General features: G+C 40.1%; 1 protein-coding gene and 1 pseudogene across 1 annotated transcript; one reads left to right on the top strand and one right to left on the bottom strand.

Annotated features, from left to right (window-relative positions):
• Nucleotides 1-33: 33 nt before the first annotated feature.
• Nucleotides 34-27,854, top strand: Hapstr1 (HUWE1 associated protein modifying stress responses). The gene is made up of 4 exons (XM_055604412.1): nucleotides 34-455; nucleotides 1,093-1,173; nucleotides 11,124-11,399; nucleotides 25,479-27,854. Exons 1-4 carry the CDS (start codon nucleotides 230-232, stop codon nucleotides 25,721-25,723), a joined length of 828 nt encoding a protein of 275 aa, XP_055460387.1. The 5' UTR covers nucleotides 34-229; the 3' UTR covers nucleotides 25,724-27,854.
• Nucleotides 13,971-14,519, bottom strand: LOC129674557 (dynein light chain 2, cytoplasmic-like; annotated as a pseudogene).

Genomic DNA, 27,854 nt, shown 5'->3' with positions numbered 1-27,854 from the left:
TAGAGGGTTGCGGGCGAGGCCGGGGCGGGGCGCGGCGCCCCTGAGCGGGGTCGGCGGGCGGAGGGTCCGGGGCGTGCGGGGTGGGGCGCCGGCTCCGCGGTCTTGCAGCCGAGGCCTGGGCCGGCCGCCGGGCTCCTCGTCCCCGGGCCTGTCGACGACGACGCTCCCGCGGGGGCCCCGCCCGAGGAGGACGCGGCGGCGGCGGCCGGGCCGCGGGAGGCCGCGGAGGATGGAGGAGCGGAAGGAGGAGGGCGAGGCGGAGATCCAGGAGCACGGGCCCGAGCACTGGTTCTCCAAGTGGGAGCGGCAGTGCCTGGCCGAGGCCGAGCAGGACGAGCAGCTGCCCCCCGAGCTGCAGGAGGAGGCGGCGGCGGCCGCGCAGCCCGAGCACAAGCAGCAGAAGCTGTGGCATCTCTTCCAGAACTCGGCCACGGCCGTGGCTCAGCTCTACAAAGGTGAGGCCGCGCCGCCATCTTGGCGCCGCCCCGGTCTGCCGAGCCGCCCTCCGCCCGGCGCCCGGCCGGTTCCCCGGGCCGCGTCGCCCCCGGGCCCCGCGGGGACGGCGGCGGGCGGGGAGGGGACGGCTGCGCCGCGGACCCCCTGCCCTCCGGCCCGCACGCCGCCGCCGTGGGAGCTGCCGGGGAGGGGGAGCTCCGGTGAAGGACGGGGAGACCCCCGGCGGGGAGTGTCCCCGGAGGGTCCCTGCGTGCCGGTCCCGGTGTCCCCGGCCGGGTCGCGGGGGTAGGGGAGGAGTCCCTGTCACAAAATGGCGAAGGAGGTGGTGGGGCGGCCCTATTGTGCCCCGAGCCGGCCTCGGGGCGGAGACTGCCAGGGGCGCCTCCCTGCGCCTGCCTGCCGGGCCGCGTTTGCTGCTCGGGCTGTGCTGTTGTCCGGTTCCCCTTCCTCGACCCAGTAACTCCGGTTTCACGCTCCCTTTGGGATCCCCAAACCCTGAACAAAATGGCGAAACCTAATATGGCCGGTCCGGCCCGACTGACGCCCAAATAACATTCTTTTCTTTCTCTGTGTCCGTGTTTGTCTTTTTATTCCCCCCCCCCATTGTTTTTTTTGTTTTTTCCTTTTTGTTTCCAGACCGAGTGTGTCAGCAGCCAGGACTTTCTCTCTGGGTCCCCTTCCAAAACGCAGCCACCGCTGTCACCAACCTCTACAAAGGTAAAGATAACCTCGCTGTCCTGCCAGGTTCAGGGAGGAAGGGCAGGTCACGTTCGGTTGGCGGCCCAAGTACTGGGTGTGCGCTTTCTGCTCTCCCCGTCCAGCTTCTTGCTAACCTTGAATGCCTTGCAACCTGAGAATATCAGTGGTGTTCTAGCTAGATATCCAGCGGCGATTTTTGACACTCTTCCCTCGGGGACATGCGACCGTGCCTGGAGGGTACTTGGTTGTGTCAGCCTTGAGGGGGCTGCTGTTGGCTTGTGGTAGTTAGAGACTGCTGGGACTGCTGGTTATTCTGCGGTGCCTGAGACATCCCCCAGGTCCTACCCAGCAACAAAGACTTAACTGAGTCTCCAAAGTGCTGGGATGGAGAAGCTCTGCCGTAAAATGCTGCTGAGCCTGGTTTCTGTTTGGAAAAGGCTTCAAGGGAAGTGTTTTTTGTACCACAGAGGTGGGAATCACCGACTTTCAGAACATTCTTAATCTGGTCACTTGGAGCGAGGTAGTTTGATAAGCTTTGAACTCCGTTCATTGGAATTGTGCCTTGTTGTCCTGTTTCTAGCAGGTTTATCAGATCTTTTCTTTCTACTTTGTAATTGACTGTAAGTGGCATCTGTGATAGTTTTGAATAAATGGCTTTGTGTTAGGGGGTGGTGCTTTTTTGGGGTTTATTTTCAGAACTGATGACCGAAGGTGTGTGGGTGTTAAGGTCTTGCTTGCCATTGTACTCCTGGTAACAATAGGTTTGATTTTGTGCGTTTTTACAGTGTTGGGAATTTGCATGTGATAAAATAACTTGGATTTGATTGGTACTACACACATGTTGCTAAGTGAAAGGACCTTCAAAGGTTAAAAAGCCAGTAATGATAATGGAATTTTGTGCAGTTTAGGAAATAACAGGTTAGGTTGAAAGATTATGGAGTGTCCTTGAGTATCAGATTCTTGATGTCAGCATTCTGTAAAGAGTTCTAGAGTACACTTGATAGTTTGAAGGGACAGTACTTTTGAGAACTGTTAACTAAAATGTTATTTTAGGGAATGAGAACTCATAGCCCAGTCTTGCTGAAGAAACAAAAACTTTTTTTTTTTTTGGTGATTCAGGTTTGTAGCACAGGCTGGCATAAAATTTGTGGTACTCCTGCCTCAGTGTCCATACTGCTTAGATTACCGGTGTGTACCACCTTGCCCTGCTAGACATAGTTTAAATGATTACTGGTCAGCTTTGATTTTATGTAGCTGGATTTTTAAAATTTTGGTGGAGGGTGTTGGGGATGGAATCCAGGGGCCTAAAAAAAAAATGCTAGGTAGTTAGTCAGATGACTGCTGAGTCACAACCCTGGCTCAAGTATAAGTTTTGACTAGTGAATAAATCGATTTTTAGCGTCTATCAGTACTTGACAGTCTTGAGCATTCTCTTTGGAGTAGTTCTTGGTTTTATGTAGATTTAAAAATTTGAAATAATAGTTAAATTAAAATCTTAAGAAATTTAACTTTTTTAGTTTATAATTTACATACAATAAAATCACTTTTTAAAATGTACAATTTCATTTTGATACACATGGTATTAACAAATAGAATATATCTTCCCACTCCGGTCCCTGGTAACCATTTACCTGATTGCTATATCCTTATGAAATGGCTCCATTGAGTTAATAATTGTAAGTATTAAAAGCTCATTGCTTTGCTTTGTCTAATTTATTTATTTATTTATTTATTTTGATACAGGGTTTTTCTGTGTAGCCTTGGCAGTACTGGACCTATTTGTAGACCAGGCTATCCTCAAACACACAGCAATCTGCCAGCCTCTCCCTTTTTTTTTTTTTTTTTTTTTTTTAAACAGTTTTAAAAAATGCTTTTTATGATGGGTGTAGTGGCTCATGCCTTTAATCCCAGCCCTCAGGAGGCATAGGCAGGTGGATGTCTGTGAGTTCAGCCTGGTCTACAAAGTGAGTCCAGGATAGCGAAGGCTACACAAAGAAATCCTGTCTCAAAAAAACAAAAGAGGGGAGATGGTTTGAGCTGGGCAGTAGTGGTGCACACCTTCCATCCCAGTATTCTGAAGGCAGGGATAGATGGGTCTCTTGGGTTTGCAGCCAGTCTGGTCTACAGAACAAGTTCCACAGCCTGGGCTACATAGAGAAATCTTGTCTTAAAAAACAAACAAAAACAAAACCAGAAAAACAAAACCAAAAAAAGGTGGGTTGAATTCTGGAATAATTCTTAGATTATTTCATTTGAAAATGCTGCTTATTGCTGGACATGGTGGCAAGTATCTGTAATCCCAGTGTTTGGGAGATTGAGGTAGGAGAATCACTAATTTCAAGTCCAGTCTTGTTTCAAAACAGAACAAAATAACAGTAACAAATACTTTTCTAAGTTTTCTTTGTTTAGAAAACTTAAAAACATTGTCTTTGTTTGAATGGGACATGTAGTTCCTGGATTACCAGTGTGTATTGATTCTGTTAAATAAAACATGTCCTGTTAAATAAAACATATGATAGGAATGGGTAAGTTTTGCAACATCTTTTTGTTGTATGAAGAATAGATAGATTCCACTTTCATACCTTTTCACCTTTTCAGAGTGTGGCCATTTTAGAATACAGCTTTAAGAATATTTGGTTGGGCCAAGCATGGTGATGCTTACCTTTAATCACAGAGCACCTTGGAGGCAGAGGCAAGCTGGGTTTGAGGCCAGACTGATCTACAAAGTGAGTCCAGGATAGCCAGGGCTACACAGAGAAACCCTGCCTTGAAAAACAAAAAACAAATAAAAATAGAGAATATTTGGCTAACTTAAATAGAACCAATAAAATTAATAAAGTAGTGTCACAAGTGAATTCAACATTAAAGATAATTTTAAGTCAGGTTGTTCACAGTTGTGATGAAATATTTAAATGTGAGTGACAAGGAGAAAGACTTTGGAGGGATACTTCTGAGTGGGCAGTGCTCTCATAGTATGTAATCAAGCACTTGATAAACTAAAAATGGCTCATTTGCAACTTGGGAAGAGTGGTGCTCTACGGTCAATCTTTAAGCACGCAGGAAGGTCAGAGTTGAAGTAGAACCATACCAAAGGGGTTTCTGGGGACGTGCTTATTTGCCTGATTTTTTAAGAGTCTCTCCTTATGTAGCCCAAGATGGCCTTCAACTCAGTTTTTCTGTTTCTTGAGTGTTGGAATTACAGATCAGTACCATGCCTGGCCAGGGTCCTTTTTTAGAAACAACATACATAATTTTCTTTGAAAGGTTCTATGTTTTCTTTTTGTTTTTTGAGACACAGTTTCCTGGCTGTCTTGGAACTGTAGACCAGGCTGGCCTTGAACTCAGATATCCACCTGCCTCTCCCAAGTACTGGGATGACAAGTTTGTGCCACCACTGCCTGGTTTATAATTTCCTTTTTTGGTTTTTCAAGACAGGGTTTTTCTGTGTAGCCTTGGATGTCCTGGACTCACTTTGTAGAACAGGCTGGCCTTGAATTTACAGAGATCAGCCTGCCTCTGCCTCCCTAACTGCTGGGATTACAAGTGTGTACCAGTGGGCCCGGCTCTGGCTTATATTTTCTTACAGGAAAAAACATACCCCAATTTAAACATGACTAAGTATCCAGGTTAAAAATGTTGACCTCCATCTGGTGGGATTGATTGATAATTCAGAATAAACCCTCAATCTTGCCACTGTGTGAATCCTCACAGACCTAGCCTTGTTTTCCTGTAGTGTCTTCTCTTTAGAGTCGTATCTGATGTTACCAGTTTTCATCTGAATCCACTTAGGAATGGGATGACTCTGCTTTTGTTTGTTGGCTAGGAATCACTCAATTCTGAAAGTCTTGTGAGAGGACATTGCAGAAGCGGAGTTGGGTATGGTCACGGTGGAGGAAAGAGGGAAAAAAATAAAGTTATATATTTTTTATTTAGGATGTGTTGCATGTCTATACAGAGATCAAAGGACGTACCTTTTGGGAGTTGGTTCTCAAACATGCATCAAACTTAGGTGACCCTAGGGATCTTTTAGTTGCTAGTAAGCTTTTGAAAAATGGACATGCACTTGTGGTTTTAGTTGGTATGCAGCTAGAAGGATTTGGAAGACAAAACAAGTTGGTTTTGTCTCCTTGTTGATGACAAAATTCAGTAAAATGGAGTGTTTAGGCAGGCCCTAGTGATACAGGCTTGTAAATCCTAGTTACTTGTGATTCTGAGGAAGGAAGGTGGCAAGTTCTGTATCAGCCTGGGCTACAACTAAAAACAACAACAACAAAAAACCCTACCTAGAGTCAAGAAACCTTTTCACTCTCTTTAGTTGAAGATATATACACCAAGGAACCAACAATATCTAAGGTATGCTGTTCTCTTTGGAGTTATCAAATCAAAACACCAACCACCTTGATTTTCTTGTCAACATGCCCTTCAAAAAAAAAAAAAAGGCAACAGCCAGTTTGATAGAAATTGATCAAGCCCTCTTTTTGAGGGTCTCACTTGTAGCCCGGGTACTAGGGATGGAAAACATGCTAGGTAAATTGGTCTGCCATAGAGCTCTGCATGTGTTTGCTTCTTAACTACCTCATTTCAGCTTTGGTCTCAGTTCTTCATTAGAAAAAGTATTGTATGTAATTTTAAAAAAATACTTTTTTGAGACAATGTTCTTGTTGGTCATAGAATCAACCTTTCACAGCCTCTTGTCCTAGCATGATAGGCATGCCACCATGTCTGTCTCTGAACTCCTTCATTCGCTTGGGGATGCTTATCCTTAAGATTGGACTGCTGGTTAGCAGGACAAGGTTAGCCTGGATAGTCCCTTTAGGATACAAGGTTATGCTGGGGTCACAGCTGGTGCCCTAGCTGTTTTGTAGCCTTTAGGAACTTCATAGAGGAGAGGTACTTCTCAGGTGGCCCCCTTCCCATCCCCCAACACACATACATTATTTCTAGCCTAGTATGGTCTCCTTGCTTTGTAGCTGTAGATGACCTTGAACTTCTGATCATCTGGCTTCTAGCTAGGACTACAGACTAGTTTTATCAAGCCTAGTTTACTCCATGTTAGGGATCAAACTTTGCACCTTGTGCATGCCATGGAAGCATTCTACCTGGTCTAACAGCTTAGCTATGTCTCCCTGCCCTAATTGTGTGTGTTTTTATTTAATTTTTTTGAGATGTGTAATCTGTGTGGAATGTAGACTAGGCCATCCTGAAGCCCACAGAGATCCTCCTGTTTCTACCTCCAGAGTGCTGAGATTAAAGGTGTGGGCCGTCATATCTGGCTTTTTCTTTTTTTCTTAAAGATTTCATTTATTTACTTTATGTATGAGTGCTCTATCTGAAGAGGGGATCAGATTCCGGTATAGATGGTTGTGAGCCACCATGTGGTTGCTGGGAATTGAACTCAGGACCCCTGGAGCAGCAGATAGTGCTCTTATCTGCTGAGCATCTCTCTAGCCCACATCTGGCTTTTTCTACCGCCTTCTAGAATTCTGTTTTTCATTTTGTTATACTGGCTATGTGCTGTCTGGCCTTAGGCTGTCTTCAAAATTATGGCAGTTCTCCTGCTTGGTGTATAAGTATTATGTGCCAACATTTCTGTTCAAGTGATTTACCTCTACTTTTTACTTAAAAATACTTTTTACTTAAAAATTAAAAAAAATTATGTATGAGTGCTTCGCCTGCATGTATGTGCATCGTGTGTGTGCGCATGGTGCCTATGGAAGTCAGAACAGGGCATCAGAATTTCGGGACCTGGAGATAGGAATGATTTTGGTTTACTATGTGGGTGCTGGGAGCCAAATATGGGTTCTTTCTTTGTAGAAGCAACAAGTGCTTTAAGACACTGAGCTACCGCTTTAACCCCTACCTCAAGTGTCTTCTGATGCTTGTTCTAGGGATGATCAGAGCTGTGGGTATCACTGCTTGATCTCTTCATTTCCTTTAACAAAAACAAGGCTACAAATATTGTCCAAGCTTTTAGTTTTGTGTAGGCATTTAGGGGTTATTCAGATGTTGATAGTGTTGGTGATCAGGCTTTAACTTATTTTGCACAGTGGAAAGTGCTTAATATGAAAGGAAACAATAGTATTTTTATCTTCTAAAATTGTGTATGAATTACCATAAGCTTTGGCCAATGTACTTTTTTTTTTTTTTTTTTTTTTTGACAGAATTTCTCTGTGTATCAGAGCTCTGGCTATCCTAGACTTAATTTGTAGACCAGCCTGGCCTCGAACTCAAAGAGATCTGTCTGCCTCTGCCTCCAGTGCTGGGATTAAAGGCATGCACTACCATGCTCCTGGTATATCTTTTTTAACAAGCAAACTAAATATAATGAATATGGGAGACAGTATCTGTGTAGCCCCAGCTATCCTGGAACCCACTCTGTAGACCAGGCTGGCTTGGAACACAGAGATCTTCCTATCTCTGCCTCTAGAGCACTGGGATTAAAGCAGTGCACCATGCCATCACTGCCCAGCTCACATCCAGTTTCTAACAATTATTTCAGTTCAGTGTGGACTTAACCTGTTATCTGTACTCCAAAGGTGAACTGAGCAAAATGAAAATCTGTTGCAACTTGGGAGTGCCTATAACAATAGTTAGAGTGTATTCTGCCTTGAGGTAGATGGTAAAGATTTGTCACTGCTACTGCAAACAGTATCAAGTTTTGAAGCTTTTTCTTATTTTGAGACAGGATCTTGCTTTATAGTAAATAACCTAGACTTTCTTGGAACTCCTGCAGCCTAGGCTGGCCTTGAACTTCCTGTGGTCCTTCTGCCTTAGTTTACTAAGTGTTAGGATTGCAGGTATTTGTCACCATGCCTTGTTTATTCTTTCTTAAATTTTTTAGGATACAAGCATTTTCAGGCCAGTGAGATGACTCAGTTGGAAAAGGTGCTTGTTCTCAAATCTGAGGACTTGAGTTTAATCACTAGGATTCACAAGGTGGATCCTACTGGTGGTTCTGATGCTTGAGCATGTGCCTATATATGCCCGAGCAGAACAAACAAACAATCTGTTAAAGTTAGCATTTTTTGTGTGGACCCATTGGTCCCCTTTTAAATTGCAGGCTAATTTATATAGGATTAAGTTGATTTGGTGACTTACTTTGCATTTCTCTACTTTTTATTTTATTTTTATTTTTGGTGTGTGTGTGTGTGTGTGTATGTATGTATGTATGTATGTATGTATGTATGTTTTATCCATATCCACAATTTGTGTTCCAGTTTGTTTTTTTGTTAATGCTTCTCTGAAACATAGAAGAGACCATAGTAACGTTCTACAGAATTCTTGTCCAGAATTGAATGGTTTCTTTACTGAGAAGTTGTACTTTAGCCAAGTGTGGGATTATGCAAGTTAGTTATTTAGGACTAAGTTACATGTTCTTTTTCTACATCAAATGTGGAGGGAACATCGCTCAACACATGGTTAGTTATCAAAACAAAAACTTCACCACGGAGGACAAGAATTAGGCCAGGGAGGCTACAGCCTCTGATTCCCATCGTTCTGGATAAAGATTAGGAAAATATATAGGAAATGAAGAATTATTACTTGGTTTCAGGTACTAACCTGAAACTTAGTGACTACAGGGGAGTTGTGTTACTAAATGAAAGAAAGTTTCATTTTGGCTTTACCTTTGATTCTTCTGTTTCTAATAAGAACATTACTTTTGGACTGATGTAGCTCAGTTGGTTGAATGCTAGCATGGTCATTGAGGTCCTGGATAAAATAACAGCACCATATAAAATAGGCGTAGTGGCATATGTCAGCAAACCCAGCTCTTAGGAGATGGAGAGCATCCTCATTGGAAGTGAATTGCAGGTCAGCCTGGGCTATTGAGACCCTGTCTAAAAAAACCCAAGTTCTTGTTTTTCCTTACTTGGTAGCTTGTAGATGGTCAGTTTAAATTTAACTTTAGATCTCAGTATTTTGTGGTTAGTAATCTTTAAAAGTGTTGTTTTGATCTAGTATCTCTTAGGTTTGTAAAGAAGACTGAATTTTTTGTTTTGATTTTTTTGAAGAAGTGGGTTTTTGGTTATGGAACTCTGCCTCTTAACCTAGCAATGGACAAGTCCCTTTGAGTCTCAGTTCCTCAATTGAGATACCTGCTTTGCTGACTCACAGTTTTGTAAGTAAAAAACATTTAAATTACTGAAGAGGTACTCAGTGGCAGAATATGGATATATCATGTACAAGGATTGAACTTTAGTACCAAAAAAAAACAAAAACAAAAACACACCCTAATGAAATTTGCCTCTGAATTAGGCATGAAGGTACTATACAATGTTTGTTCCTAGTGCATGCCACTACAGTGCTGGGACAAACAGACTTTAAAAACTCTTGATTTACAGCTGGGGGTGGTGTCGCACACCTGTAATTCTAGCACTAAGAGAGGCAGAGGCATAAAATAAGTCTTGATTTTCATATATAATTATATATGGTGAACAGTCTTACATATATATGATTTTTGTATATACATATATATGAAAATGGAGATTTGTTAAAATACATATTCTTATAAAAGAGATAAAATGTATAAATATATGTATATGTATGTATGTATGTGTGTGTGTGTGTATATATATATATATATGTATTTTTTTTTGGGACAGGGTTTCTTTGTGTGGCCTTGGGTGTCCTGGACTGGCTTTGTAGTCTTGAACTCAGATTCACCTGTCTCTGCCTTGCCCCCCCCATGCCTAGCTTCTCATTTTATATTTTGAAACAAAATTTTTAAATGAAATGTACCATTTACTGTGGCTGTTGTAAATAAGGAAATGAGTGTGTTACGGTGGGTTGGCAGTTTTATACTATTGAGACTTTATCTTATCTGGAGGCTTATGGCCCTTTTCCATAATGGCCTTGGTTTTGGTAAAGTCGTTTGGGGCACAAGACAACAGTTTCTGTGCCCTGGGTTTTGAGCTGGACGTCTGAAGTTCAAACAGGCTATTGAGTTTTCAGACGCAGCTATTTTCATCAAAACAGTGTGTTGTTAACAAATATAACTCATTCTTTTGTGTATGTGTGTTTCCACATGCATACTGAGTTTCTCCCCCTCACCCCCGTTTTTGGAGACAGGGTTTTCTCTGTGTAGCCTTAGTTGTCCTGGACTTGCTCTGTAGACCAGGCTGGCATTGAACTCACAGATCCACCTGCCTCTATGTTCCAGCCCTGGGATTAAAGGTGTTCACCATCACGCCTGGCTTTAATTCATTCTCCAATTAGGAGCTTGAAGGAGAGCATTACCTTAGGTAGGGAGGGTTTCTAGAAACCTGATTGCTTGGATTTTATACTTTCCTTTGGTCTCAAGGGATAATCAGGATTATCGTGCTTCATTGATTTCCTTAACAGACTGCTCAGCTCTTTCAGAATCACTGAAGCTCTCAGAGCTTTTCAAGGTCACTCAAGTTTATCTACTTCTAAGGATGGCCTTCCTATCTTTCCAAAGTGCTCTGTGTATATGTACACTGTTTCCCTTTAAGATGGAGTGTCATATATTTGAGAAATGGAAAATCAGGTACTTGGATCCTAGCAGTGACACTGGAGAAATGATCGCACTCTTGGCTTTTTTATATCTGTTCAGTTAGATTTATTTACATTTTCAGAGTTATAATGGTTTGAATTTTTATTTTTAAAAAAACAAGATCTCTATGCACCTTGAACTTAGACCTTGAGGTAGACCAGGCTGGCCTGGAATTCACAAGAGATTTGCCTGCTTCTGCCTCCCTGTGCTGGTGCTGGGATTACAAAAGGCGTGCACCGCCACACTCAGCTTGATTTAGACTTTTAAGATTAAATGTTTTACTTTTTAAACATGACTAAGGTACATTTTCGATTATTAGATTACTTGTGGGTGTAGAATGTTTACAACTTCTAATTCACTTTGGTTAAGGTATAAAGTGGCTTTCTTTAGGAGCAAATATAGCATGGCTGTAATGATGATCACTGCATGTTTTTCTTTTCTGTTTTTCTAATAGAAAGTGTGGATACCCATCAGCGAAGTTTTGATATTGGAATTCAGATTGGCTATCAGCGACGCAATAAGGATGTGCTGGCCTGGGTTAAAAAGCGCAGAAGAACTATTCGTAGAGAAGATTTGATCAGCTTCCTGTGTGGAAAGGTTCCTCCACCACGAAATTCTAGAGCTCCCCCAAGACTGACTGTAGTGTCCCCTAACCGAGCTACTTCAACGGAAACTAGCTCATCTGTAGAGACTGATTTGCAACCCTTCCGGGAAGCCATAGCTCTGCATGGTAAAGCCGTTTAAACATACTTCTTTGGAAAATGATTAAGAGTGTGCCTGTGGACCCATTTTCATATTTAGGGATAGGCCCAGATATGGTCTGTTTTGTCTGTAGTAAATACTTGTCCTAGAAGTGTTGAAATTGAATGCAAGCTAAGAGCATACATTGGCAGCCCATCTGAAAGGTTAGTTTGAGCTTGTTAGCATTACAGTACTTATTTCTACAACACTGAATTCATTGTTTTTCACTCACATGTTGTACACGTTTTCTTAGTCACCTTGAGTCAAAGGGCAAATCCTTGTGTCTTAATAAGAATTCTTTTAGTAAAAGTTACCTTTGATTATGTAGTATATATAGAGAGTTGATAACCCAGGGGAAGGAGGTTAGAGGAGTCATACTCCCTCTGTTGCTGTTCCTCAGAGCCTTATTGTTTAGGTGGATAGGACTGTGAGAAGAATAGCCAATGGCCAAGTTATCACTATTCCCCATCCCAGACCTGTCATGCAGATGTGTTCTTGGCTTAGAGGATTTGGTATTCTTGGAGAGTCAGAGAAATGTCCTCAGTGATATCTCTGTTGTTGCACTGCAGACTTCCATATGAAAGAGAGAGGGTTACTTACTGTATGACATGTGTTAGACTGCTGTGAAAATAACACCAACCATGTAAGAGTTGTTTGAAACCTAGATGCACATGTGATCAAACAGGTGACTAGGTAGGAGTGAGTTAGGTCAGGCATCCTATTAACAGTTAACATTTTTAAGCCATATAAATGGTCATAGGTCATTTAAAATAAAGCGATTCTGCTAACAAACAGTGGGATATGTATAAATGGCTTCTGTATCATGGAAACTTTAATGAATACAGAGACCATATCATATTCCCTTTGGCAGCCAATCTTATTTTATTTTCTTGTGTCCCTGATGAAAAGCTGGAAGCTAGAAAAGTGTCACCCTCCCTCCACCCCACTTCAGATTGATTTATAAGTTAAAGCACTTATTTCAAGAAGAAATTTGTATGAATGCAATTCTTAATACTGCATACTATTCAGAACTCTTGAAACTCAGGCAAAAATGAGTTAGTGTCCTGTCCCTGACACTGGGTTAGTTTGTTACATATTTCCCTTAAGTTTGGAAAACTTAAGAGTTGTGTATAATATATCAGATTGATTATAGTGAGTGGCAACATGTGATATAGTTTCCTTTTTTAAATATTGTCAGTTTCTTCAAGTGTAGTTTGATTCAATTCATACTTTAAATATTTCTCCAGCATACTATTCTGCAGAGACAGTTTTATAAAACAGAAGCTGTGCTTGCTAGAAAACTATGCCAGAGTATATGTGGTAAAAGGGCAACCCAGAGTCCGTGAGGAAACAAATTGCCCTGCTCTTAAGTGCCATTGCATTGTTTCAGATCAGATCTGTTTAACCTTGAGTTATTATTACTTAAACTTTGAGAATTTTGTAAGATAAAGTTGTATAAAGAACTGTTACTTATGTTAAAGTTAGGATGGCATTAATAAGCAGAAATATTAAACCAGTAAAATATTTTGACTGGTGAACTTACATTTTTGAGCAGAGTATACTTTTTTTTTTTTTTTTTTTGACAGATTTAGGGCCTCTTCAAAGAATTTTTAGAAACAATTATACTTGTGTTCTAATGGCTCTATTGAGAAGACTGGTCTGATTTGAGGGTTTGAATGAGGGTAGTTGGATTAGTAAGAGGACATTGTTAATTAAATGGTAAGGTAGACAAATGACTGTATGGTATCTTTATCTGATTTGTAATGAACTCTTAGGTAAGGTGATTAAAAAATGTGTTTGGAAACATCTTAATTAGGGTAGACAAAATATACCAGAGTTTTTTTTTATGTATAATTTGCATAATAAGTTTTGAAACAAAGTCAAATTAGAGTTTTTAGAGTATTGCATTGATGAGTGAGCCTAAATTTATGAAATTTTAGAGCAAGGAGGGAGGGAAAAAAGAATGTTTAGGCCAATTTGCATTTGCAGTGGAAGCAAACATGTTGTTCATCTTTTTATGAAACACATCTCTTAGGTATGTTTATTAGTTCTTGGAAGCCATCCACCACCAACACCTCCAAAATAAATAAGTAAATAAAAGATCTACCGAACATCTATCTTTATATTGGGAGAAAAATAGCAGGGACTTTTGAGGTGATTGCAGACATATAAACTGGAGTTTCCTGTAGGCAGGGTCAAGAAGAACTCCTGAGAGGTAACTTCATCAGCTGTGAACCAGCTTGGTGTAAAGCTTGGTGTAAACTTAGGTAAAGTTTTAGTTAGAAGTGAATTCTGTTTCAGTGTTTCCAACAGACTTGATGGTTTTGGTGTTTTTTTTTTTTTTTTTTTTTTTTTTGGTTTTTGTTTTTGTTGCAGGGAATTATAAAATAGGAAATAAAATACACATAAGATACTTTACACATTGTTTTATAAACTTAAAATATCACAGAGGGTGGTGTCCTGTGTAGAACAAAAGGCTGAAGATTTTAGTCAGTATTGTTAACTTAAGGACACAGTCCTTGTTAATGGATGGATCACTCATTATTTGGCAGTCATCCTTTTAACCAGATTTGAACAGAAGAATGGACACTTGACCCAGGTAGAAGTAGGTAAAGTGTTTGGTTTCCTGTGTCACATAACTACTGAAAGAACGGAGGAGCATGCTGCAGTGCTGCATGGAGTGGTACTTTCTGTCAAATTCCTTTTTGATAAAGGGCACAGTATATCCTTTTCTATATTAAACTTTTCCAGTGCCAGAGTAGCACACTCCCAAGTCCTGTTGCACCTCTTTTGACACGTCTGCAATTTTGATCACTGCCTTCTCATTTATGTGCTAGAACATGGTTACTGTGAGTTGGGCTGGGGAGGGGTTGGCACTACTCAGGCTGGAAAGGAAAGGAGATAGGATCTTAACAGAAGCTGTGGTGCCTCAAGAGCAGTGGTTCTCAGCTTATGGGTTGCAACCACCCTTTGGGGGATGAATGACCCTTTCACTGGGTTGTCTAAGATCAGCAGAAAACAACCATATTTACATTGCATTTGATAACAGTAGTGAAAGTACAGTTACGAAGTAGCAACAAATACTAATTTTATGGCTGAGAGTCCCCATAATGCGAAGAACTATATTAAAAGGTCAACAGCACTAGGAAGGTTGAGAACCACTGCTCTCAAGGTTTATTTTGTTGTTTTGTTTTGGTATAAGGTCTGCATAGCCCTGGCTGTCTGGAACTGTAAATCAGGCTGGCCTCAAATTCAGAGACCCACCTGCTGGGATTAAAGGTGTGCACTGCCACTTACTGTTTTGTTTTTGATTTTTTTTTCTATAGACAAGGTTTCTCATATCCAACAGCCCAGAAAAATATTCCAGTTAATGCTTATCAAACAGCTGCAGTCAAAACCTGACGGTGGTTAGCAATGTGTAAGATTAACCTGTGCTTTATTTGGGCCTTTTCCTGTAGAATAGTACTTATTTTCTAATGTGTAATGTAGGACTTAGTTATTAGATGTTACATTCACTCAAAGTACAATAGATAGGCTTGTACTAAATTGATTTTTTTTTTGTCTTGTTTAATTTTCATCTTAAAATAACATTGAAAATCTACTGAGATTATACCACTTTCTCCTTTTTATATAAACAATAATTCATGTACACCAAAAATACTCAAGAGTACTTTGGTTTATGTTCTGCCTACTTTTTTCTTGTAGGGTGTCTACTTCTTTTCTGCTACTTGGGCCTCTGACTTTTTTTTACAGGGTCTAGAACTCTGGCTGCTACTTTCTGCAGGCTCTTTAAGGACCCTTTTACTCTTAGCTTTCACACTTCTACTTGTCATTTATAACTCTCTAGGGTACCCATCATGGTTTTTGTTATTTTCTTTGTTTTGTTTTCTGCACATCCCTCAGGGTGTCCATAAGAATTTGCCATAAATGACATTTCCTATTTTTCCTCTTAATCAGTACTAGGGCTTAAACCTAGGGCCTTGTGCATGGTAGGCAAGTGCTGTGCTACTGAATTGTACATCAGAGAACATTTCACACTAAACTCAGCAAATACATACCATCTCCTTGTACCTAATCAGCAGTCTATGTAGTGTCTAGAAATAGATACGTGAAGAGTGCTTCCATTTTCTGTTGAGACAAAGAGTTGGATGATTTATTTTAATGTCTTGAATGTAGTGAAGATTTTTTTGGGGGACAGAAAGGGGAATACCTCATAGTTTTAGCATGCCTGTGGGTTTGAGGAAGGATCTCTTGAGGTATGTTTGGGCTTGGGGAGATCTGATGTGATTTAGGTACCAGACGCTGCTTTTATTAAACCATTGGACTGATCTTTTCTCCTCCATACTCTTCTGACTCTGTAATTGTCCTGTTTAAGCTTTAAGTCCTGTGGTTTTACAAGGGCAAGTAGAACACATTGTAGACTGGTTTTGATCTGAGATCAATATTCCAGCCCTACTTGAATCTCTTGTTCTTTTCACAAATCTCATTTACCTGTTTATACTGTAAGGCTCATCATGTGACTTGTGACACAGCTTTTCTTCTTTCATCATCATCATCATTTTTAACCCAGGCTGGATTTGAATTTATGACCTTCCTGATTGATTCTCTTGAGTGCTAGGATTACAAATGTATACTAACTACCACATCTGGATCGACCTTCCTTCCTTCCATCCCTCTTTCCTTCCGTTCTTCCCTCCCTCCCTCCCTCCCTCCCTCCCTCCCTCTTTTCCTTCCTTCCTTCTCTTCCTTTCTTTCCCTTCCCTTCCCTCCCTCCCTATTTCTAATAACTTTCAACTCCTGATCTTTATGCCTCCATCTCAAATTCTAGGATTACAGTCATGTGGCTTTTTGTTTTGTTTGGTTTTTGTTTTTAAGTGTAGGTATTGTAGTAATACAGTCTTGATAGCTTGCAGCTCAATATGGAGATTTGTAGAAAGGTGGCCTTGATCTTCCTGTCTGTAGTATAGGGATTCTAAGTATATGTCATTTATTCCCATTCTTAGAGCTTTTCTTGAACAGGGTCTTACTGTGTTTGCATATACTGTACTTTCTTGATGATTGAAGCCATATTGTGCCATTTCTTTTGGCTTTCATTGAACCTAGCAAAGAATAGGGTATAATTATGTTTTTGAATTTACCATAGGGATGAGTACAGAGGTCTAAGAAGTGTGGGGACTGTGGGGACTGAGAACCTTTTGGAAAGTGGGGGAGAGTAACCTGTGTGCCTATGTAATTTTTGGAAAGAATCTTACATTAGAACAACTGATTTGCTGGGCTTAAGAATGAAACCACAAAAACTAGTCATTTTTAAAATTTTTGTTTATGTTTTGATTTTTTTTTTTTTTTTTAAACAGGGTGTCTCTGTGAAGCCTTGGCTGTCCTGGAACTCTGGAGAGTAAGCTGGCCTCAAACTTACAGAGATCCACCTGCCTCTGCCTCCCAAAGTTCTGGGATTGATTAAAGGTGTGTGCCACTACCACCCGGCTAGTCATTTTTTTTTAACATTTATTTTTAAAGAGTTTTTTACATGAGTACTGTATTTATATCATTTCTACCCCACTCTATTTTCTCTCCGATTCCTCCATGTCCCCCATCTCAAATTTGAATTCTTTAATTACTGTTTTATATATGTATATGTAATTATAACCTGTTGAGTTCATTTAGGTTTGCTCAATGTATTTTACATGTGTTTAGGGATGACTACTTGGGATTGAAGACTTAATTCTTCTCAGCAATTGACTACCTGTAGCTTTTCATTTAGGGGTTAGTTATTATGATAGTTCCCTGATCTACCATGGAATGCCAACTGGTAGTGTGACTGTGCAGGTCTTGTTGAGAGCTAGTCTTTGTGTATACTTTAAAGAAATAAGATTTCTTTATTTTGTGTATACTTTTAAAAAGATTTTGTTTTGTCTTTGAGGGGTCTTTGGGGTTTGCTCTCACTGTGGAGCCTGGGTTGATCTGGAGCTTGCTTGTAGACTAGGCTAGCTTTGAATTTTTAGCTACTGATCCTCTTACCTCTGCCTCTTATGTGCTGGGGTTGCAGACCAAGGCCATTTTAGTATACTGTGTATCAACACCAAGCCCAAGGCTTCCTCATTTAATGTACACCTCCTAATGGAGAACAGCTAGAGCAGGTTAGTGAGTGAGAGAGTAGGTTTTTTTGGGATCTTTCTTTTTTTTTTTCTCCTGCCCATTGTGCCTCTGTTTATAGTTTTAGGGTGTTTTCTAGGGTGTTTATAGTTTTAGGGTGTTTTCTATTGCCCATATTTTTTTCCCTCCAGGGCTTGGGAGGGTGGGAAAGATCTTGCAATTTCAGAAAACATTTAAATTTTGTGGGGGTTTCTTATATCAGTGAATCTGGATGACCACCTTTGAAGATGGATGCCTGGTGGCCAGCTTTATATTTTCTTGGTTTATTGTGATTGGGTGTTTTTATGTGTAGGTCACAGTGTTGTATGCAATCTTGGGCAATGTGCTGAAGAGCTCTAATGCCATCTTTGTGACAGTGCTCTCCAATGTGTGAGAACCAACCAGATTGCTTACCTGTCCCTCTGTGACCCTGTGTAAATTTTCTTGCTGATGATAGACACAACTGTCTTCCTTGCCTGTAGTAAATTATAGCTATCACTCCATAGAGTTAATTTGAAGCTTTATTTTTACTTCTTTTTTTTTTGTTTGTTTGTTTGTTTGTTTTTACATTTTCAGATAGGGTTTCTCTGTGTATGTAGCCTGTCCTGGACTTGCTTTTGAGTGCTGGGATTACAGGCATGAGCCACCACCACCTTGTTGAAACTTTATTTTTTACTTTTTGTAAATATTACATATTTACTATACACACACACACACACACACACAGACCTCCTGCAGAGGTCAGGAGAAGACATTGGATTTTGTGAAACTGTAGTTACAGATGGTTGTGCTGGGAATCAAACAGGCCCTTTAGCAGCCAGTGCTCTTAACCTCTGAGCTATCTCTCCAGCCTCTGCGTGTGTGAGTGCGCGTGCGTGTGTGTGTGTGTGTGTGTTTTCCTCTTGTCTATTTTTGGTTTTTCGTGACAGAGTTTCTCTGTGTAACCTTGACTGACTTGGACTCACAGAATTCTGCCTTGTAGGGTGCTGGGATCACACGTGTGTGCCACTGCACCCAGATTTTTCCCTGTTTATTACTTGCTAAAGTCTTGAGGATGGTTCTTGTGGAGAAGTTAGGGAAGTTGATTGTGAGTCGCCCTGTTGAAGCTGGTGCTGTTTGGAGAGCCTTAGGCTGAAGGCTTAAGAGCTCATCACAGTTGTCATCGTGTTGTCAGGTGCAGGGGTGCAGAGTTGGAAGGTGCGTACATTCCAGACACCAGGCTTGTTCCCCCAACAACATTCATCTGCCGTTAGATTCTCCATCATCTCATAATATAGGTGATCATTGTTGCTAACTCTGGTCCACATTGACTCTCAATACTTTCATTCCAAAAATTATTTTGATGATATTCTTGACTTTTGTGCTAGACTTAAACCCATTGGGCTTAAGTTGTTCTAAAAGTTTTTGCTATTTCAGATTCAGGCCTATACAGGCAGAGTCTAATGTTTGTTTGGCACTGGTGAAAATCATTGCTCTTAATTTAGGTTTAAATAGCATATTCTCAATCTTAGGTTCTTTTTGGGTTGAAAAGTCAGTGAACTGTGGGAAGGACTTGGAAACATAACAGCAGAGCCTTTATGATACACTGGAAAATTAAAAGAGAGAAACAAAAAAGATACTTGGTTGTAATTACTATATAGATTTTTTTCTTTTTTCTTTTCTGGAGACAGTGGTCTCACTGTACATACATACTTGGCTGGTCTGAAATTTGTTATGTAGACCAGTGTGGTCTTGAACTTCTGGAGTTCAGGGGGCGTCTCCTGCCTCAGCTTTCCCAGTTATTGAGCTCCACCCTTGAGTGACAGATACCCCAGTTTTTGGAAAGGTATCTTTTAAGAAAGATTACTTGGTAAGTTAGGACAAGTCTTCTTAGTGTTGAAGGTTGAAGCCCTTTTGGTTTGACAACCCTTTGTTTTCTTTGTGGGTTTGTTACAGGTTTTGATTTCTCCAGCTTGAAATGAATGTATGCACATGAATATATATATACACACACACACAAATGTGTTTATTGCCTTCCTATAAATAGTACTTATAGTGAATACCAGGTACTATTTTGCAGACACAGGGACAGGTGACTGAAGATGACTAATCTTAAGGAATGTCTGGTCTGGTAAAATCAACATCCTGAAGAATGTAAGCCTAAGGAATCAGTCTGAGGCAGTGTGTGTGTGTGTGTGTGTGTGTGTGTGTGTTTCATTTGGTGGGGCATAAAAGTCTAATAAGCCTTGTGATACTTTGTCTTCCTTGCTGTTTCTGAATGGATATGGGCCTTGTATGTGCTAGGCAAGCACATAGCCCTGAGCTCCATCCCTAGCCACATCCTTAGCCTAAGTCAATTAAGTTCCTCGGCAACTCCTTGGGTCTAGAGAATCTGGGTGTGGGGCCTATAAAAATGTAGTCACTGGAATTTCGATTTAGTGGTAGAAAGCCTCACAAGAATTCTTACCTAGAATTCCTATTCATCACACACAAAGCATTATACAGCTTTCTTCTTTACAAAGGAGGGGTATGACTTTAGGCAGCATGAACCAGTCCAGTTTTCTTCTCAGTACAGATTCTGATTGAATAGTGATTCTGTTGAAACATTTTTTGGCTTACATGTATGTGGTAGAGAGGTTTTTAAAGAGATAACTACATTCAGGGGAACTGGTAAGTTAGATACTTACTAGTACTTGAAAGAAGAACTTTGATACTTTGGTTTCCTTCCTTTCTTGCCTCATTCTACCATTCCTTCTGATGATAAAACAAAAACAGGAGAACTATGTCTTGAGAGCTAACACAGGTGCTTAAAAGTTCTTAAAGTGATGAGATATAATAGAAGAAACTTTATGGCAAAGCACTGGTTAAAACCAACCTTTGAGGGTTTGTTGTCTGTTTTAAGGTCTACTCCCCTACCACACCTTTTTTACTCCTGGTGTGTGGAATATTGTAATGCTTGTTGAATATTGAAGCTAGGTGCATCTTAAAGTACTTGAACTGTTAGTATCTATTCAAACAGTCTGAAAAACGTGCTTGGAACTTGATGTAAGAGATTTCATCACCAGAGCAATCTTTTAATCATTTACATTTGATTATAGCATCTCGTGCCTTTGCATTATTTCTGAACAATGTTTTTACATCATTGGCTTTCCTTTAAACCAGCCCCAAAGACCAAGAAAATACAGTAGGGTGCTTACAGTAGCATTAATATCACATTGAAAAATTGGTATTGTCTGTTCAGTAAGGATAGACGTTAGATTAAATAACCAAAGATACTGGAGATTAACCTTCCAATATTAACACAGAATTTTTTTAAACTTGTAATAACATTTTGTTGGATATTACAGTGGAAAAATTAAGTCTATGTAGGGCTCAATTTACTTACCCTAGTAAGTATTATTCAGTAATATGTTGGTAGCTATTAAACGGTGAGTTTCATTTTGGAGAACTTCATAAAAGCAAAAAGTTTCAGTATCTTGTGATTTTACTCTATAGGAACAAATGCAACCAAATGATGCCTTTTTCTTCCAGTATTTTTTTTTTTCAATGTTTTCACAGTTGAGTTCATAATGCATACATGGTATTGTAGCTTGCTTGCTTTTCTCAACGGCGTGAATCTTTCTTTTCTGTGGCATTAAAAACTGTTTGAAAATGGATGTTTTTCATAAATGGAAAGCATTTGGGGCTGTCAGTATAACTGAAAATGTTTTCTTGGTGTGACACATGTACCTTTGTAATTGGCTTGATTTAGTGTGTTTTCAATAAAAATTCAGTATTACAATTTACAGATTGGGGTGGGGAGTGGTATCTACTTTAAAGAACCAGAACCTTTTTAAATGATTGAACTCTGAAACACTGCATGACATGGACACTGCAAGTTCCTGAACTGCACCCAGCACACTGCACAGGGAATACTCATTCTTGAGTGTACAATGTATTTAGGGGAAAAAAAGCAAAAGCCAACTTTTTAGGACTGCCAGGCAGGGTGATAACCAGTTTTTTTTTTTTTTTTTTTTTAATCTGGGGGACTTCAGGCCCCTATTCACACCCTCCCAAGAGCAGTCTGCAGAGGGACCTGCTTGTGAATCACTTTGTGTATACCCTTTTCAAGGTACCTAAGTTGCTAAAAGCCAGAAGTGTAGATGGCAGCCTCAGGTCTCTGTGTGGGGTTTTTTTTTGGGTGGGAATTTGCTCTCTCTGTGTGATTTAATGCTGGGACTTTTATGTAATGCAAACAGCATTTTCCTATTTATAGTAAGCGTGAAATGAACATAATAATGATTTCTATGTAATTTGGATTCCTATAACCTGGACTGTAGACTTCTTTTCACGCCACTGGGAGTTTTCAGTGAACGATTAAACCATCCTGAGCTTAAAAAAGAAAAAACAAAACAAGAAAAAACTATTATTATACTATTTCAAATGGATGCAGAAACATTAAAATGTGAGTTTATCTTGAGACTTTTTGTCTAATGCTACTTCTGCTTTTGTCAAATATTTCCATGTTCCTTTTGAAAAACATGTTTTTGATAGGACATGCAACTTAATTTTTTAGTTCTGAAGCATGTTTAGATTTTTCTGTACTTGTGTAGGCTGATGGTATTCATGTGGCGGCTTAGCAAGGTTTTCTAAAGCAGCTTTACTGTTTTTTTAAAAATAAAATTTGGGCTTTTTAAAGTGTTTTTTTTCCCATGTGTGTATGTGTGTGTGTGTGTGTGGTTGTAATCTTAATTTTTTTTGACACTTAATTTTTTTTTTTTTAAGATTAGTGAATCAGACTTAAATATTCCCATAGCTGAGACTAACCATAAAGTTAAAACCCAGTGCTCTGTAGAGAAAGATGATTCCTCAGGTGTTATGGGTATTTTCAGATTGGCCAAATTGTTGCATATATTTTTTTTTTTTCATGGAGAAATTGAATCCGTAAAAAACATTTGATGGAAGTTAATAGTCCACTCCTGAAGGAGTGCTTTGAGTGGGTAGTTGTCACTACCACTGTGAACAATATGAAGGACATGGGTTGGGTTCATTAAAATCCCCTTGTAGTTTCATTTGCAGAAAGAATCCTGAATTATAAAAGATCAGTTTATTGTCCAGCTCTCAGATTTTACAGTATAATTGCTGTAGAACTTCTGCATTCTGGAGAAATGATAACTGATCAGTGTGGTTCTTAACTGTAATTTGGGAGGCTGAGGTAGGGTGATTGTTGTGAGTTTGAGGCTAGTCTGAGGTCCAGAGTAGGACTCTGTTTAACCCCCCCCCCCTACTCCACCAAGGAGAAAAGGCTAGATAAAACGTTTCTTGTATGACTTCAATTTCAGCTTTCTGGAGGAAGATGCAGGTGGAGTTTGAGACCATTCTGGTGTACTTACAAAAAAGGAGGTAGGGCAGGAACAGGCAGAGCTATTGCTGACCTTTTGGACACCATCTAGTAGGATGTTATGGGCTGTAAAAGCACAGCTTTCTCAGTAAGTTATGGTGTGTCTGTGTAGGGGAAAATGACCCAACAGTTTGGGGATAGTTGAATTTTTAAGTGATTGGCACTGATGTGACCAGCCAGCAGCAGACTTGGGTCTATTTCCTGAAATAGAGTCGTGGATTTCAGTGAGTTTTGAAATGTGGGCCAGGACTCTGAATCATTAATCTTTGTTTTTGTTTTTCGAGACAGGATTTCTCTGTGTAGCCTTGGCTGTCCTGGACTCATTTTGTAGACCAGGCTGGTCTCCAGCTCACAGGGATATGCCTGCTTCTGTTTCTGTGACTGCTGGGAATAAAGGTGTATGCCACTATGCCCAGCTTGAAGCATTATTCCTTATCAGAATTCTGTGTGTTATGTACCAGGCAGTATATTCTTCATTTAGATATGGAACACTTGCCCATAGAAGATATGGTTGGTTATGCTATACAAACCCCAGATTTTGGGGTTTTTGCATTGCTTATTTAAGTCTATGTGTTGAAGACAATGAAGTTTTGCTCCTCTATGGAAATAATAAGACCTGTTGAGGAAGCAGTTAGAAATAGGAGTGGGCCTTTGAATGCAAGATAGGGATTGCAAGCTAAGGAGTGGAAGAGCTCCTCATATGTGACCCATGTATCTGTCAAAGGGGCAGAAGAAAAGGGCACACAGGCTGCTGAGGAAGCAGCTGGTAGGTTCAGGACAGGAAGGAGTGGAAAGTTTCAAGCGGGAGGGATGCACCATCATGAGACTAAAAGGGAAAAGTAGAATTAGTAACCCTAGGAGAGTGAGCAAAGTCTGAAAAAAAGGTACAATCCTGAGTTTGAAAAGAACCACTATTCGTTGATACTGGTGATACACAGTAAGTCTTAGGGGAGAGTACAGAAGGCAGGATGAGCAGCCCTCAAGATGAGGCCTAAGAAGCAGGCTGGTCCTGGACCCCAAAACTACTTTAAAAATGGTGTGTGTGTGCGCGTGTGCGCGATGAATTTTTGAGATAGTCTTTTTAGCTCAGGTTGACCTGGAACACAATGGCAGTTTTCCTGTTTCAGCCTCCTAACAGTTTTATTTAAGAGGAGGCAGTGTAACAGTTCATTAATGTTTAGGCTCTTGCCTTCTGGTGCTTGAGACTCAGCTGTTGCTTACTACCTGGTGACCTTGGGTAGGTTTGGGGGGTAGTTAACTTTTGTTTTGTAGTCCTGGCTTGAAGAAGGGAGCCACAGAGCTGTTTATCATAGGGTTACTCTGAGGACTAACAATAACAATGCCTGTTCTGGGAAGCATCCCCTTACCCCAAAAAGGGACATTGTGATTTTTCTCAGATCACCATTGTAAAAAGTGCATTCTGATGAGGTACAACAGTGAGGGGTCCTGGTATGTGACTGCTGAGTGGGAAGTGCCTGTGGGTGGAGAATGTTGTCCACAAGAAGTGGTTTTGTACAGTAAGAACAAGTTTGGGATTTAGTAGATTTGATTTGGTAGGTGCAGAGTTTTTCCTTTTCTATTTAATATTGAAACCATTTTTTACAGAGTTCAAAATGAGAAGGAGTGTGGTCCTATCAGATTAAACCTTGAAGTTTATTTTAAAGGATCAGGTGGAATTCTTACTCTTGGAAACATCAGTGATACTAAATCATTCTCATTAGCCAGGTAGTGGCAAAATCTAAGGGAGAAATTCATCATGAGGTGGAAAATGGTATTTTATGTGGCCTGGACAGACAAAAGCCTGTCACACAGGCTTATCCTGAACATTCAGGGTGGTATGTTTCATTCCTTAACTGCTATTATTCTAAGCAGTGAGGTTTCAGCAGTCAGTGCTGGGACATATTCTGGATTTAAGAACCAGAAATGAAGCAGGATTCTTTATCCACTCGTCTCTAATGGTATTGTCTTAGACTCCAAGGGTGTCTGTCAGATACAGTCCAGACCTCAGATGGCGATAGAGTTGTTTGTTTAGGGCATGCCCACCAGTGATCCAGTATACTTTTCACAGTGATTTTCAGGCTTAATAATGGAGTGTTTGGGATGATACATTATACAGTCTGTAAGAGTTGTCAAACAAAGCTTGCTCAGACCTAGAAATGCTTTCTTGGTTTTTTTTAATATACATCACACATGGACACACATCAGAGGTATTTTAAGAACAGTGACACTGGATCAAAATGCCCTGCTTCAAGCAAGCACCTCCTGTCCTGGTCTGTGAGTTGTAGATAGCACTTGCCTAATAGAATAGATGGGAGAATCTTGTATCTTTGTTTTATTAGTGCTGTGCTTGGTACATTTAGCTTTCCATTATGCATAATGGTTATATTGCCAATAAAGTGTATGTCAAAGCCATACGGTTGGTTCTTATGGAATAAAACCTAACTACCCATTGCTGACCCCTTACAAAGAAAACCGGCAGGGACCCTTTGACACTGTGATACCATGGAAAGTAGAGTGGGTTGCTTTCAAAAGGGTCAAATAACGGAGCAACTCTAAATCCTCTTTTCTTCTTCCTAGGTCTTAGTGGTGCAATGGCTAGTATAAGCGTGCGTTCGAGTACCCCAGGCTCTCCTACACATGTAAGCAGTGGACCGAATGCTAGTCGAAGGAGAAATGGACTCCATGATGTCGATTTGAACACTTTCATAACAGAAGAAATGGCACTCCACTTGGACAATGGTGGAACTAGAAAGCGTACCTCAGCCCAGTGTGGCGATGTCATTACAGACTCACCAACCCATAAACGCAACAGAATGCTCTAAGCTGCAGACATTTTCACACCCACCATGCTGCTTGAAAGCCACTCGATCCTCAACATATACTATTATTGCAAAGGAAACATGAGGCCATCTTCCCTTGTTCACTGTTTAAGACAAGTGAATTCTCTAGTGGTTGCCATAAAAGGAAGTTCTAGGTATTTACAGTAGATGCCTCCTGTAACTATGGCTTTCTCAAACTATAATCCTAGCAGAGGACATGAGATACTGTGTAGTCATTAGCAAGATCATCATAGGCAAACATATATCCGTTCCAAGGCTAAAAGTGACCTTAACTGTATTTATTCTCAAAGGGAAAGGAATTATCAGATGTTTATTTGGTTATAGAATGCTTTCTTATTTTTATTTTTTGGTCCATTTCCTGCTGTGTTGAGTATTTTTGCTTAAACAGTATTGCCAGTTTCCTACAGTTTAAAACCTTGATTTGGTGTGTAAGCCAGATCTGCAGGCTTCCATTTTTGCAGCCACAGTGAACCACACACCTGGTTTCCATAGTGATAGCGTGCAATTTCTGATTATCAGATTATGCCCAGTTTTCAGTTTTCAAAACAGTTCTAACTCTGGTGATTGTGAGATGTAAAGAGGTGCTATGATGGTCATGCAAGTAATACTTAATATTGAATCAATACACAGAACTTTATTGGATTCACTTTGTGTGTGTTAGTGCTCTGAAAATAGCAATATTATTATTAAACTGTTTCCAGAATAACCCTGTAGGCTTCAGATACTCAGTTTTAAAACAAGTACTACTTCCTATGCCGGGTACTTTACCTACGGTTAAACACAGTGCATTCAGAGTGACCTGAAAAAAAAAAGGTCATGATCTTTGACAGTGGGCTTCCTTTTTGGTTTGGTAGTAGTGAGAGTAAATGGATGGTGGGAGTAGGTATTTATTTTTTAGTATCTTTTTTATTTTTTTATTTTTATGGATGCCCTACTGTGTGTAGTTGTCATAGTGGGCAGAAGATAAATATGTTTTATTTGCTACTAATGTGAACATAACTTAAATAGCAAAACCCAACTTTTCCTGTCCCTCCATTCCTCTCAGAAGTGCAGTTTGGAATTTCATTCTGGAAAAGATGAGATCACATGGAGGTTCTTTAGATGTTAGGTAGACCCAAATAAAAGCTCTCAGAGTCCTCTTTGGGTAAATATAAGACCTCTTGTAACTACAACATTTTAGAGCATGTTTCATCTGCATTTTTACTACCTTGAACTGAATGGTAGTCTTTTTTTTAGAAGACTGATGTCAGCTTGCCAGGTACTGTAATTCATTCTATCCTATTATATATCAAGTAGGACAGTGAAAAATGTTTCCTTGCAAACTTGTAGTCCAGTTTCAGTTACTTTTTATCCTTAATAACCATTGCAAATCAGTGAAGGTTTTTTCTGGTGATTACAGCACTTTGTTAAAAGTTTGCAATTTTGTCAGCCATTTAATAATACCTTTCTGTGAAGAAACCTTGCTAAGTTAACCATTACTTACTGAGTGGGATGTGAATGGAATGTTAGAAATGTTGTGTGAATTGAAGTTCTGTATTCATTATAGATATAGCCCTTATTTTAAAACAGTGAAATCCATATTCAAACTAGAAATGAAAATAAGGTATTTCTCAATTTTTACAAAAGTGGAGCTTTCTTTTGTTTGAAAAGCAGGAAGAATTATAGCAATCTGTCTTTTTACCTTAAATGGACAAGCCTGTGCATCACAAGTACTTCCAGGCTTCCCTTGGGAGATAACAAGGCATGGAGTTCACTTTTGCTTTTCTGTGGTTGTGACTATAGATTCTGAAATTGGGGTTTGATGGTGTGATGGCTTCTGCTAAGAAGCCAGAACTCCCATTCCTAAGGGACTTGAGACCAAGGAACATGTTTCATCTCCCTTCCTGCCTTGGTTCTGTTTACTCTGTCCAAGTTGAATAATAACGATGTTCTAGGTTGTTTGGTTTTAAGTTGGTGCTCTGAAGCTGAATCTCAGTGCCCTTTACTCTCAGTTGTCAAATTTTGATAAAACGTGCCATTTTCTTTGGTAAGAGAAAAAAGCAGGTCTAATGTCTGCCAGAACACAATTTATATGCCGAATTATTGGCTCCATTAAACTTTTTAAAACCTTTAA

The sequence above is a fragment of the Psammomys obesus genome, unplaced genomic scaffold (assembly GCF_907164565.1).
Source record: "Psammomys obesus unplaced genomic scaffold, mPsaObe1.curated_primary_1811, whole genome shotgun sequence".
Taxonomy (NCBI): domain Eukaryota; kingdom Metazoa; phylum Chordata; class Mammalia; order Rodentia; family Muridae; genus Psammomys; species Psammomys obesus.
This window is presented reverse-complemented; position numbering and strand designations above follow the sequence as displayed.

Coding starts and splice junctions, on each gene's coding strand:
- Hapstr1 (XM_055604412.1), top strand. CDS start 230: ATGGAGGAGCGGAAGGAGGAGGGCGAGGCGGAGATCCAGGAGCACGGG. Junction 456..1,092: donor CGTGGCTCAGCTCTACAAAG/GTGAGGCCGCGC, acceptor TTTTGTTTCCAG/ACCGAGTGTGTCAGCAGCCA. Junction 11,400..25,478: donor GGAAGCCATAGCTCTGCATG/GTAAAGCCGTTT, acceptor TCTTCTTCCTAG/GTCTTAGTGGTGCAATGGCT.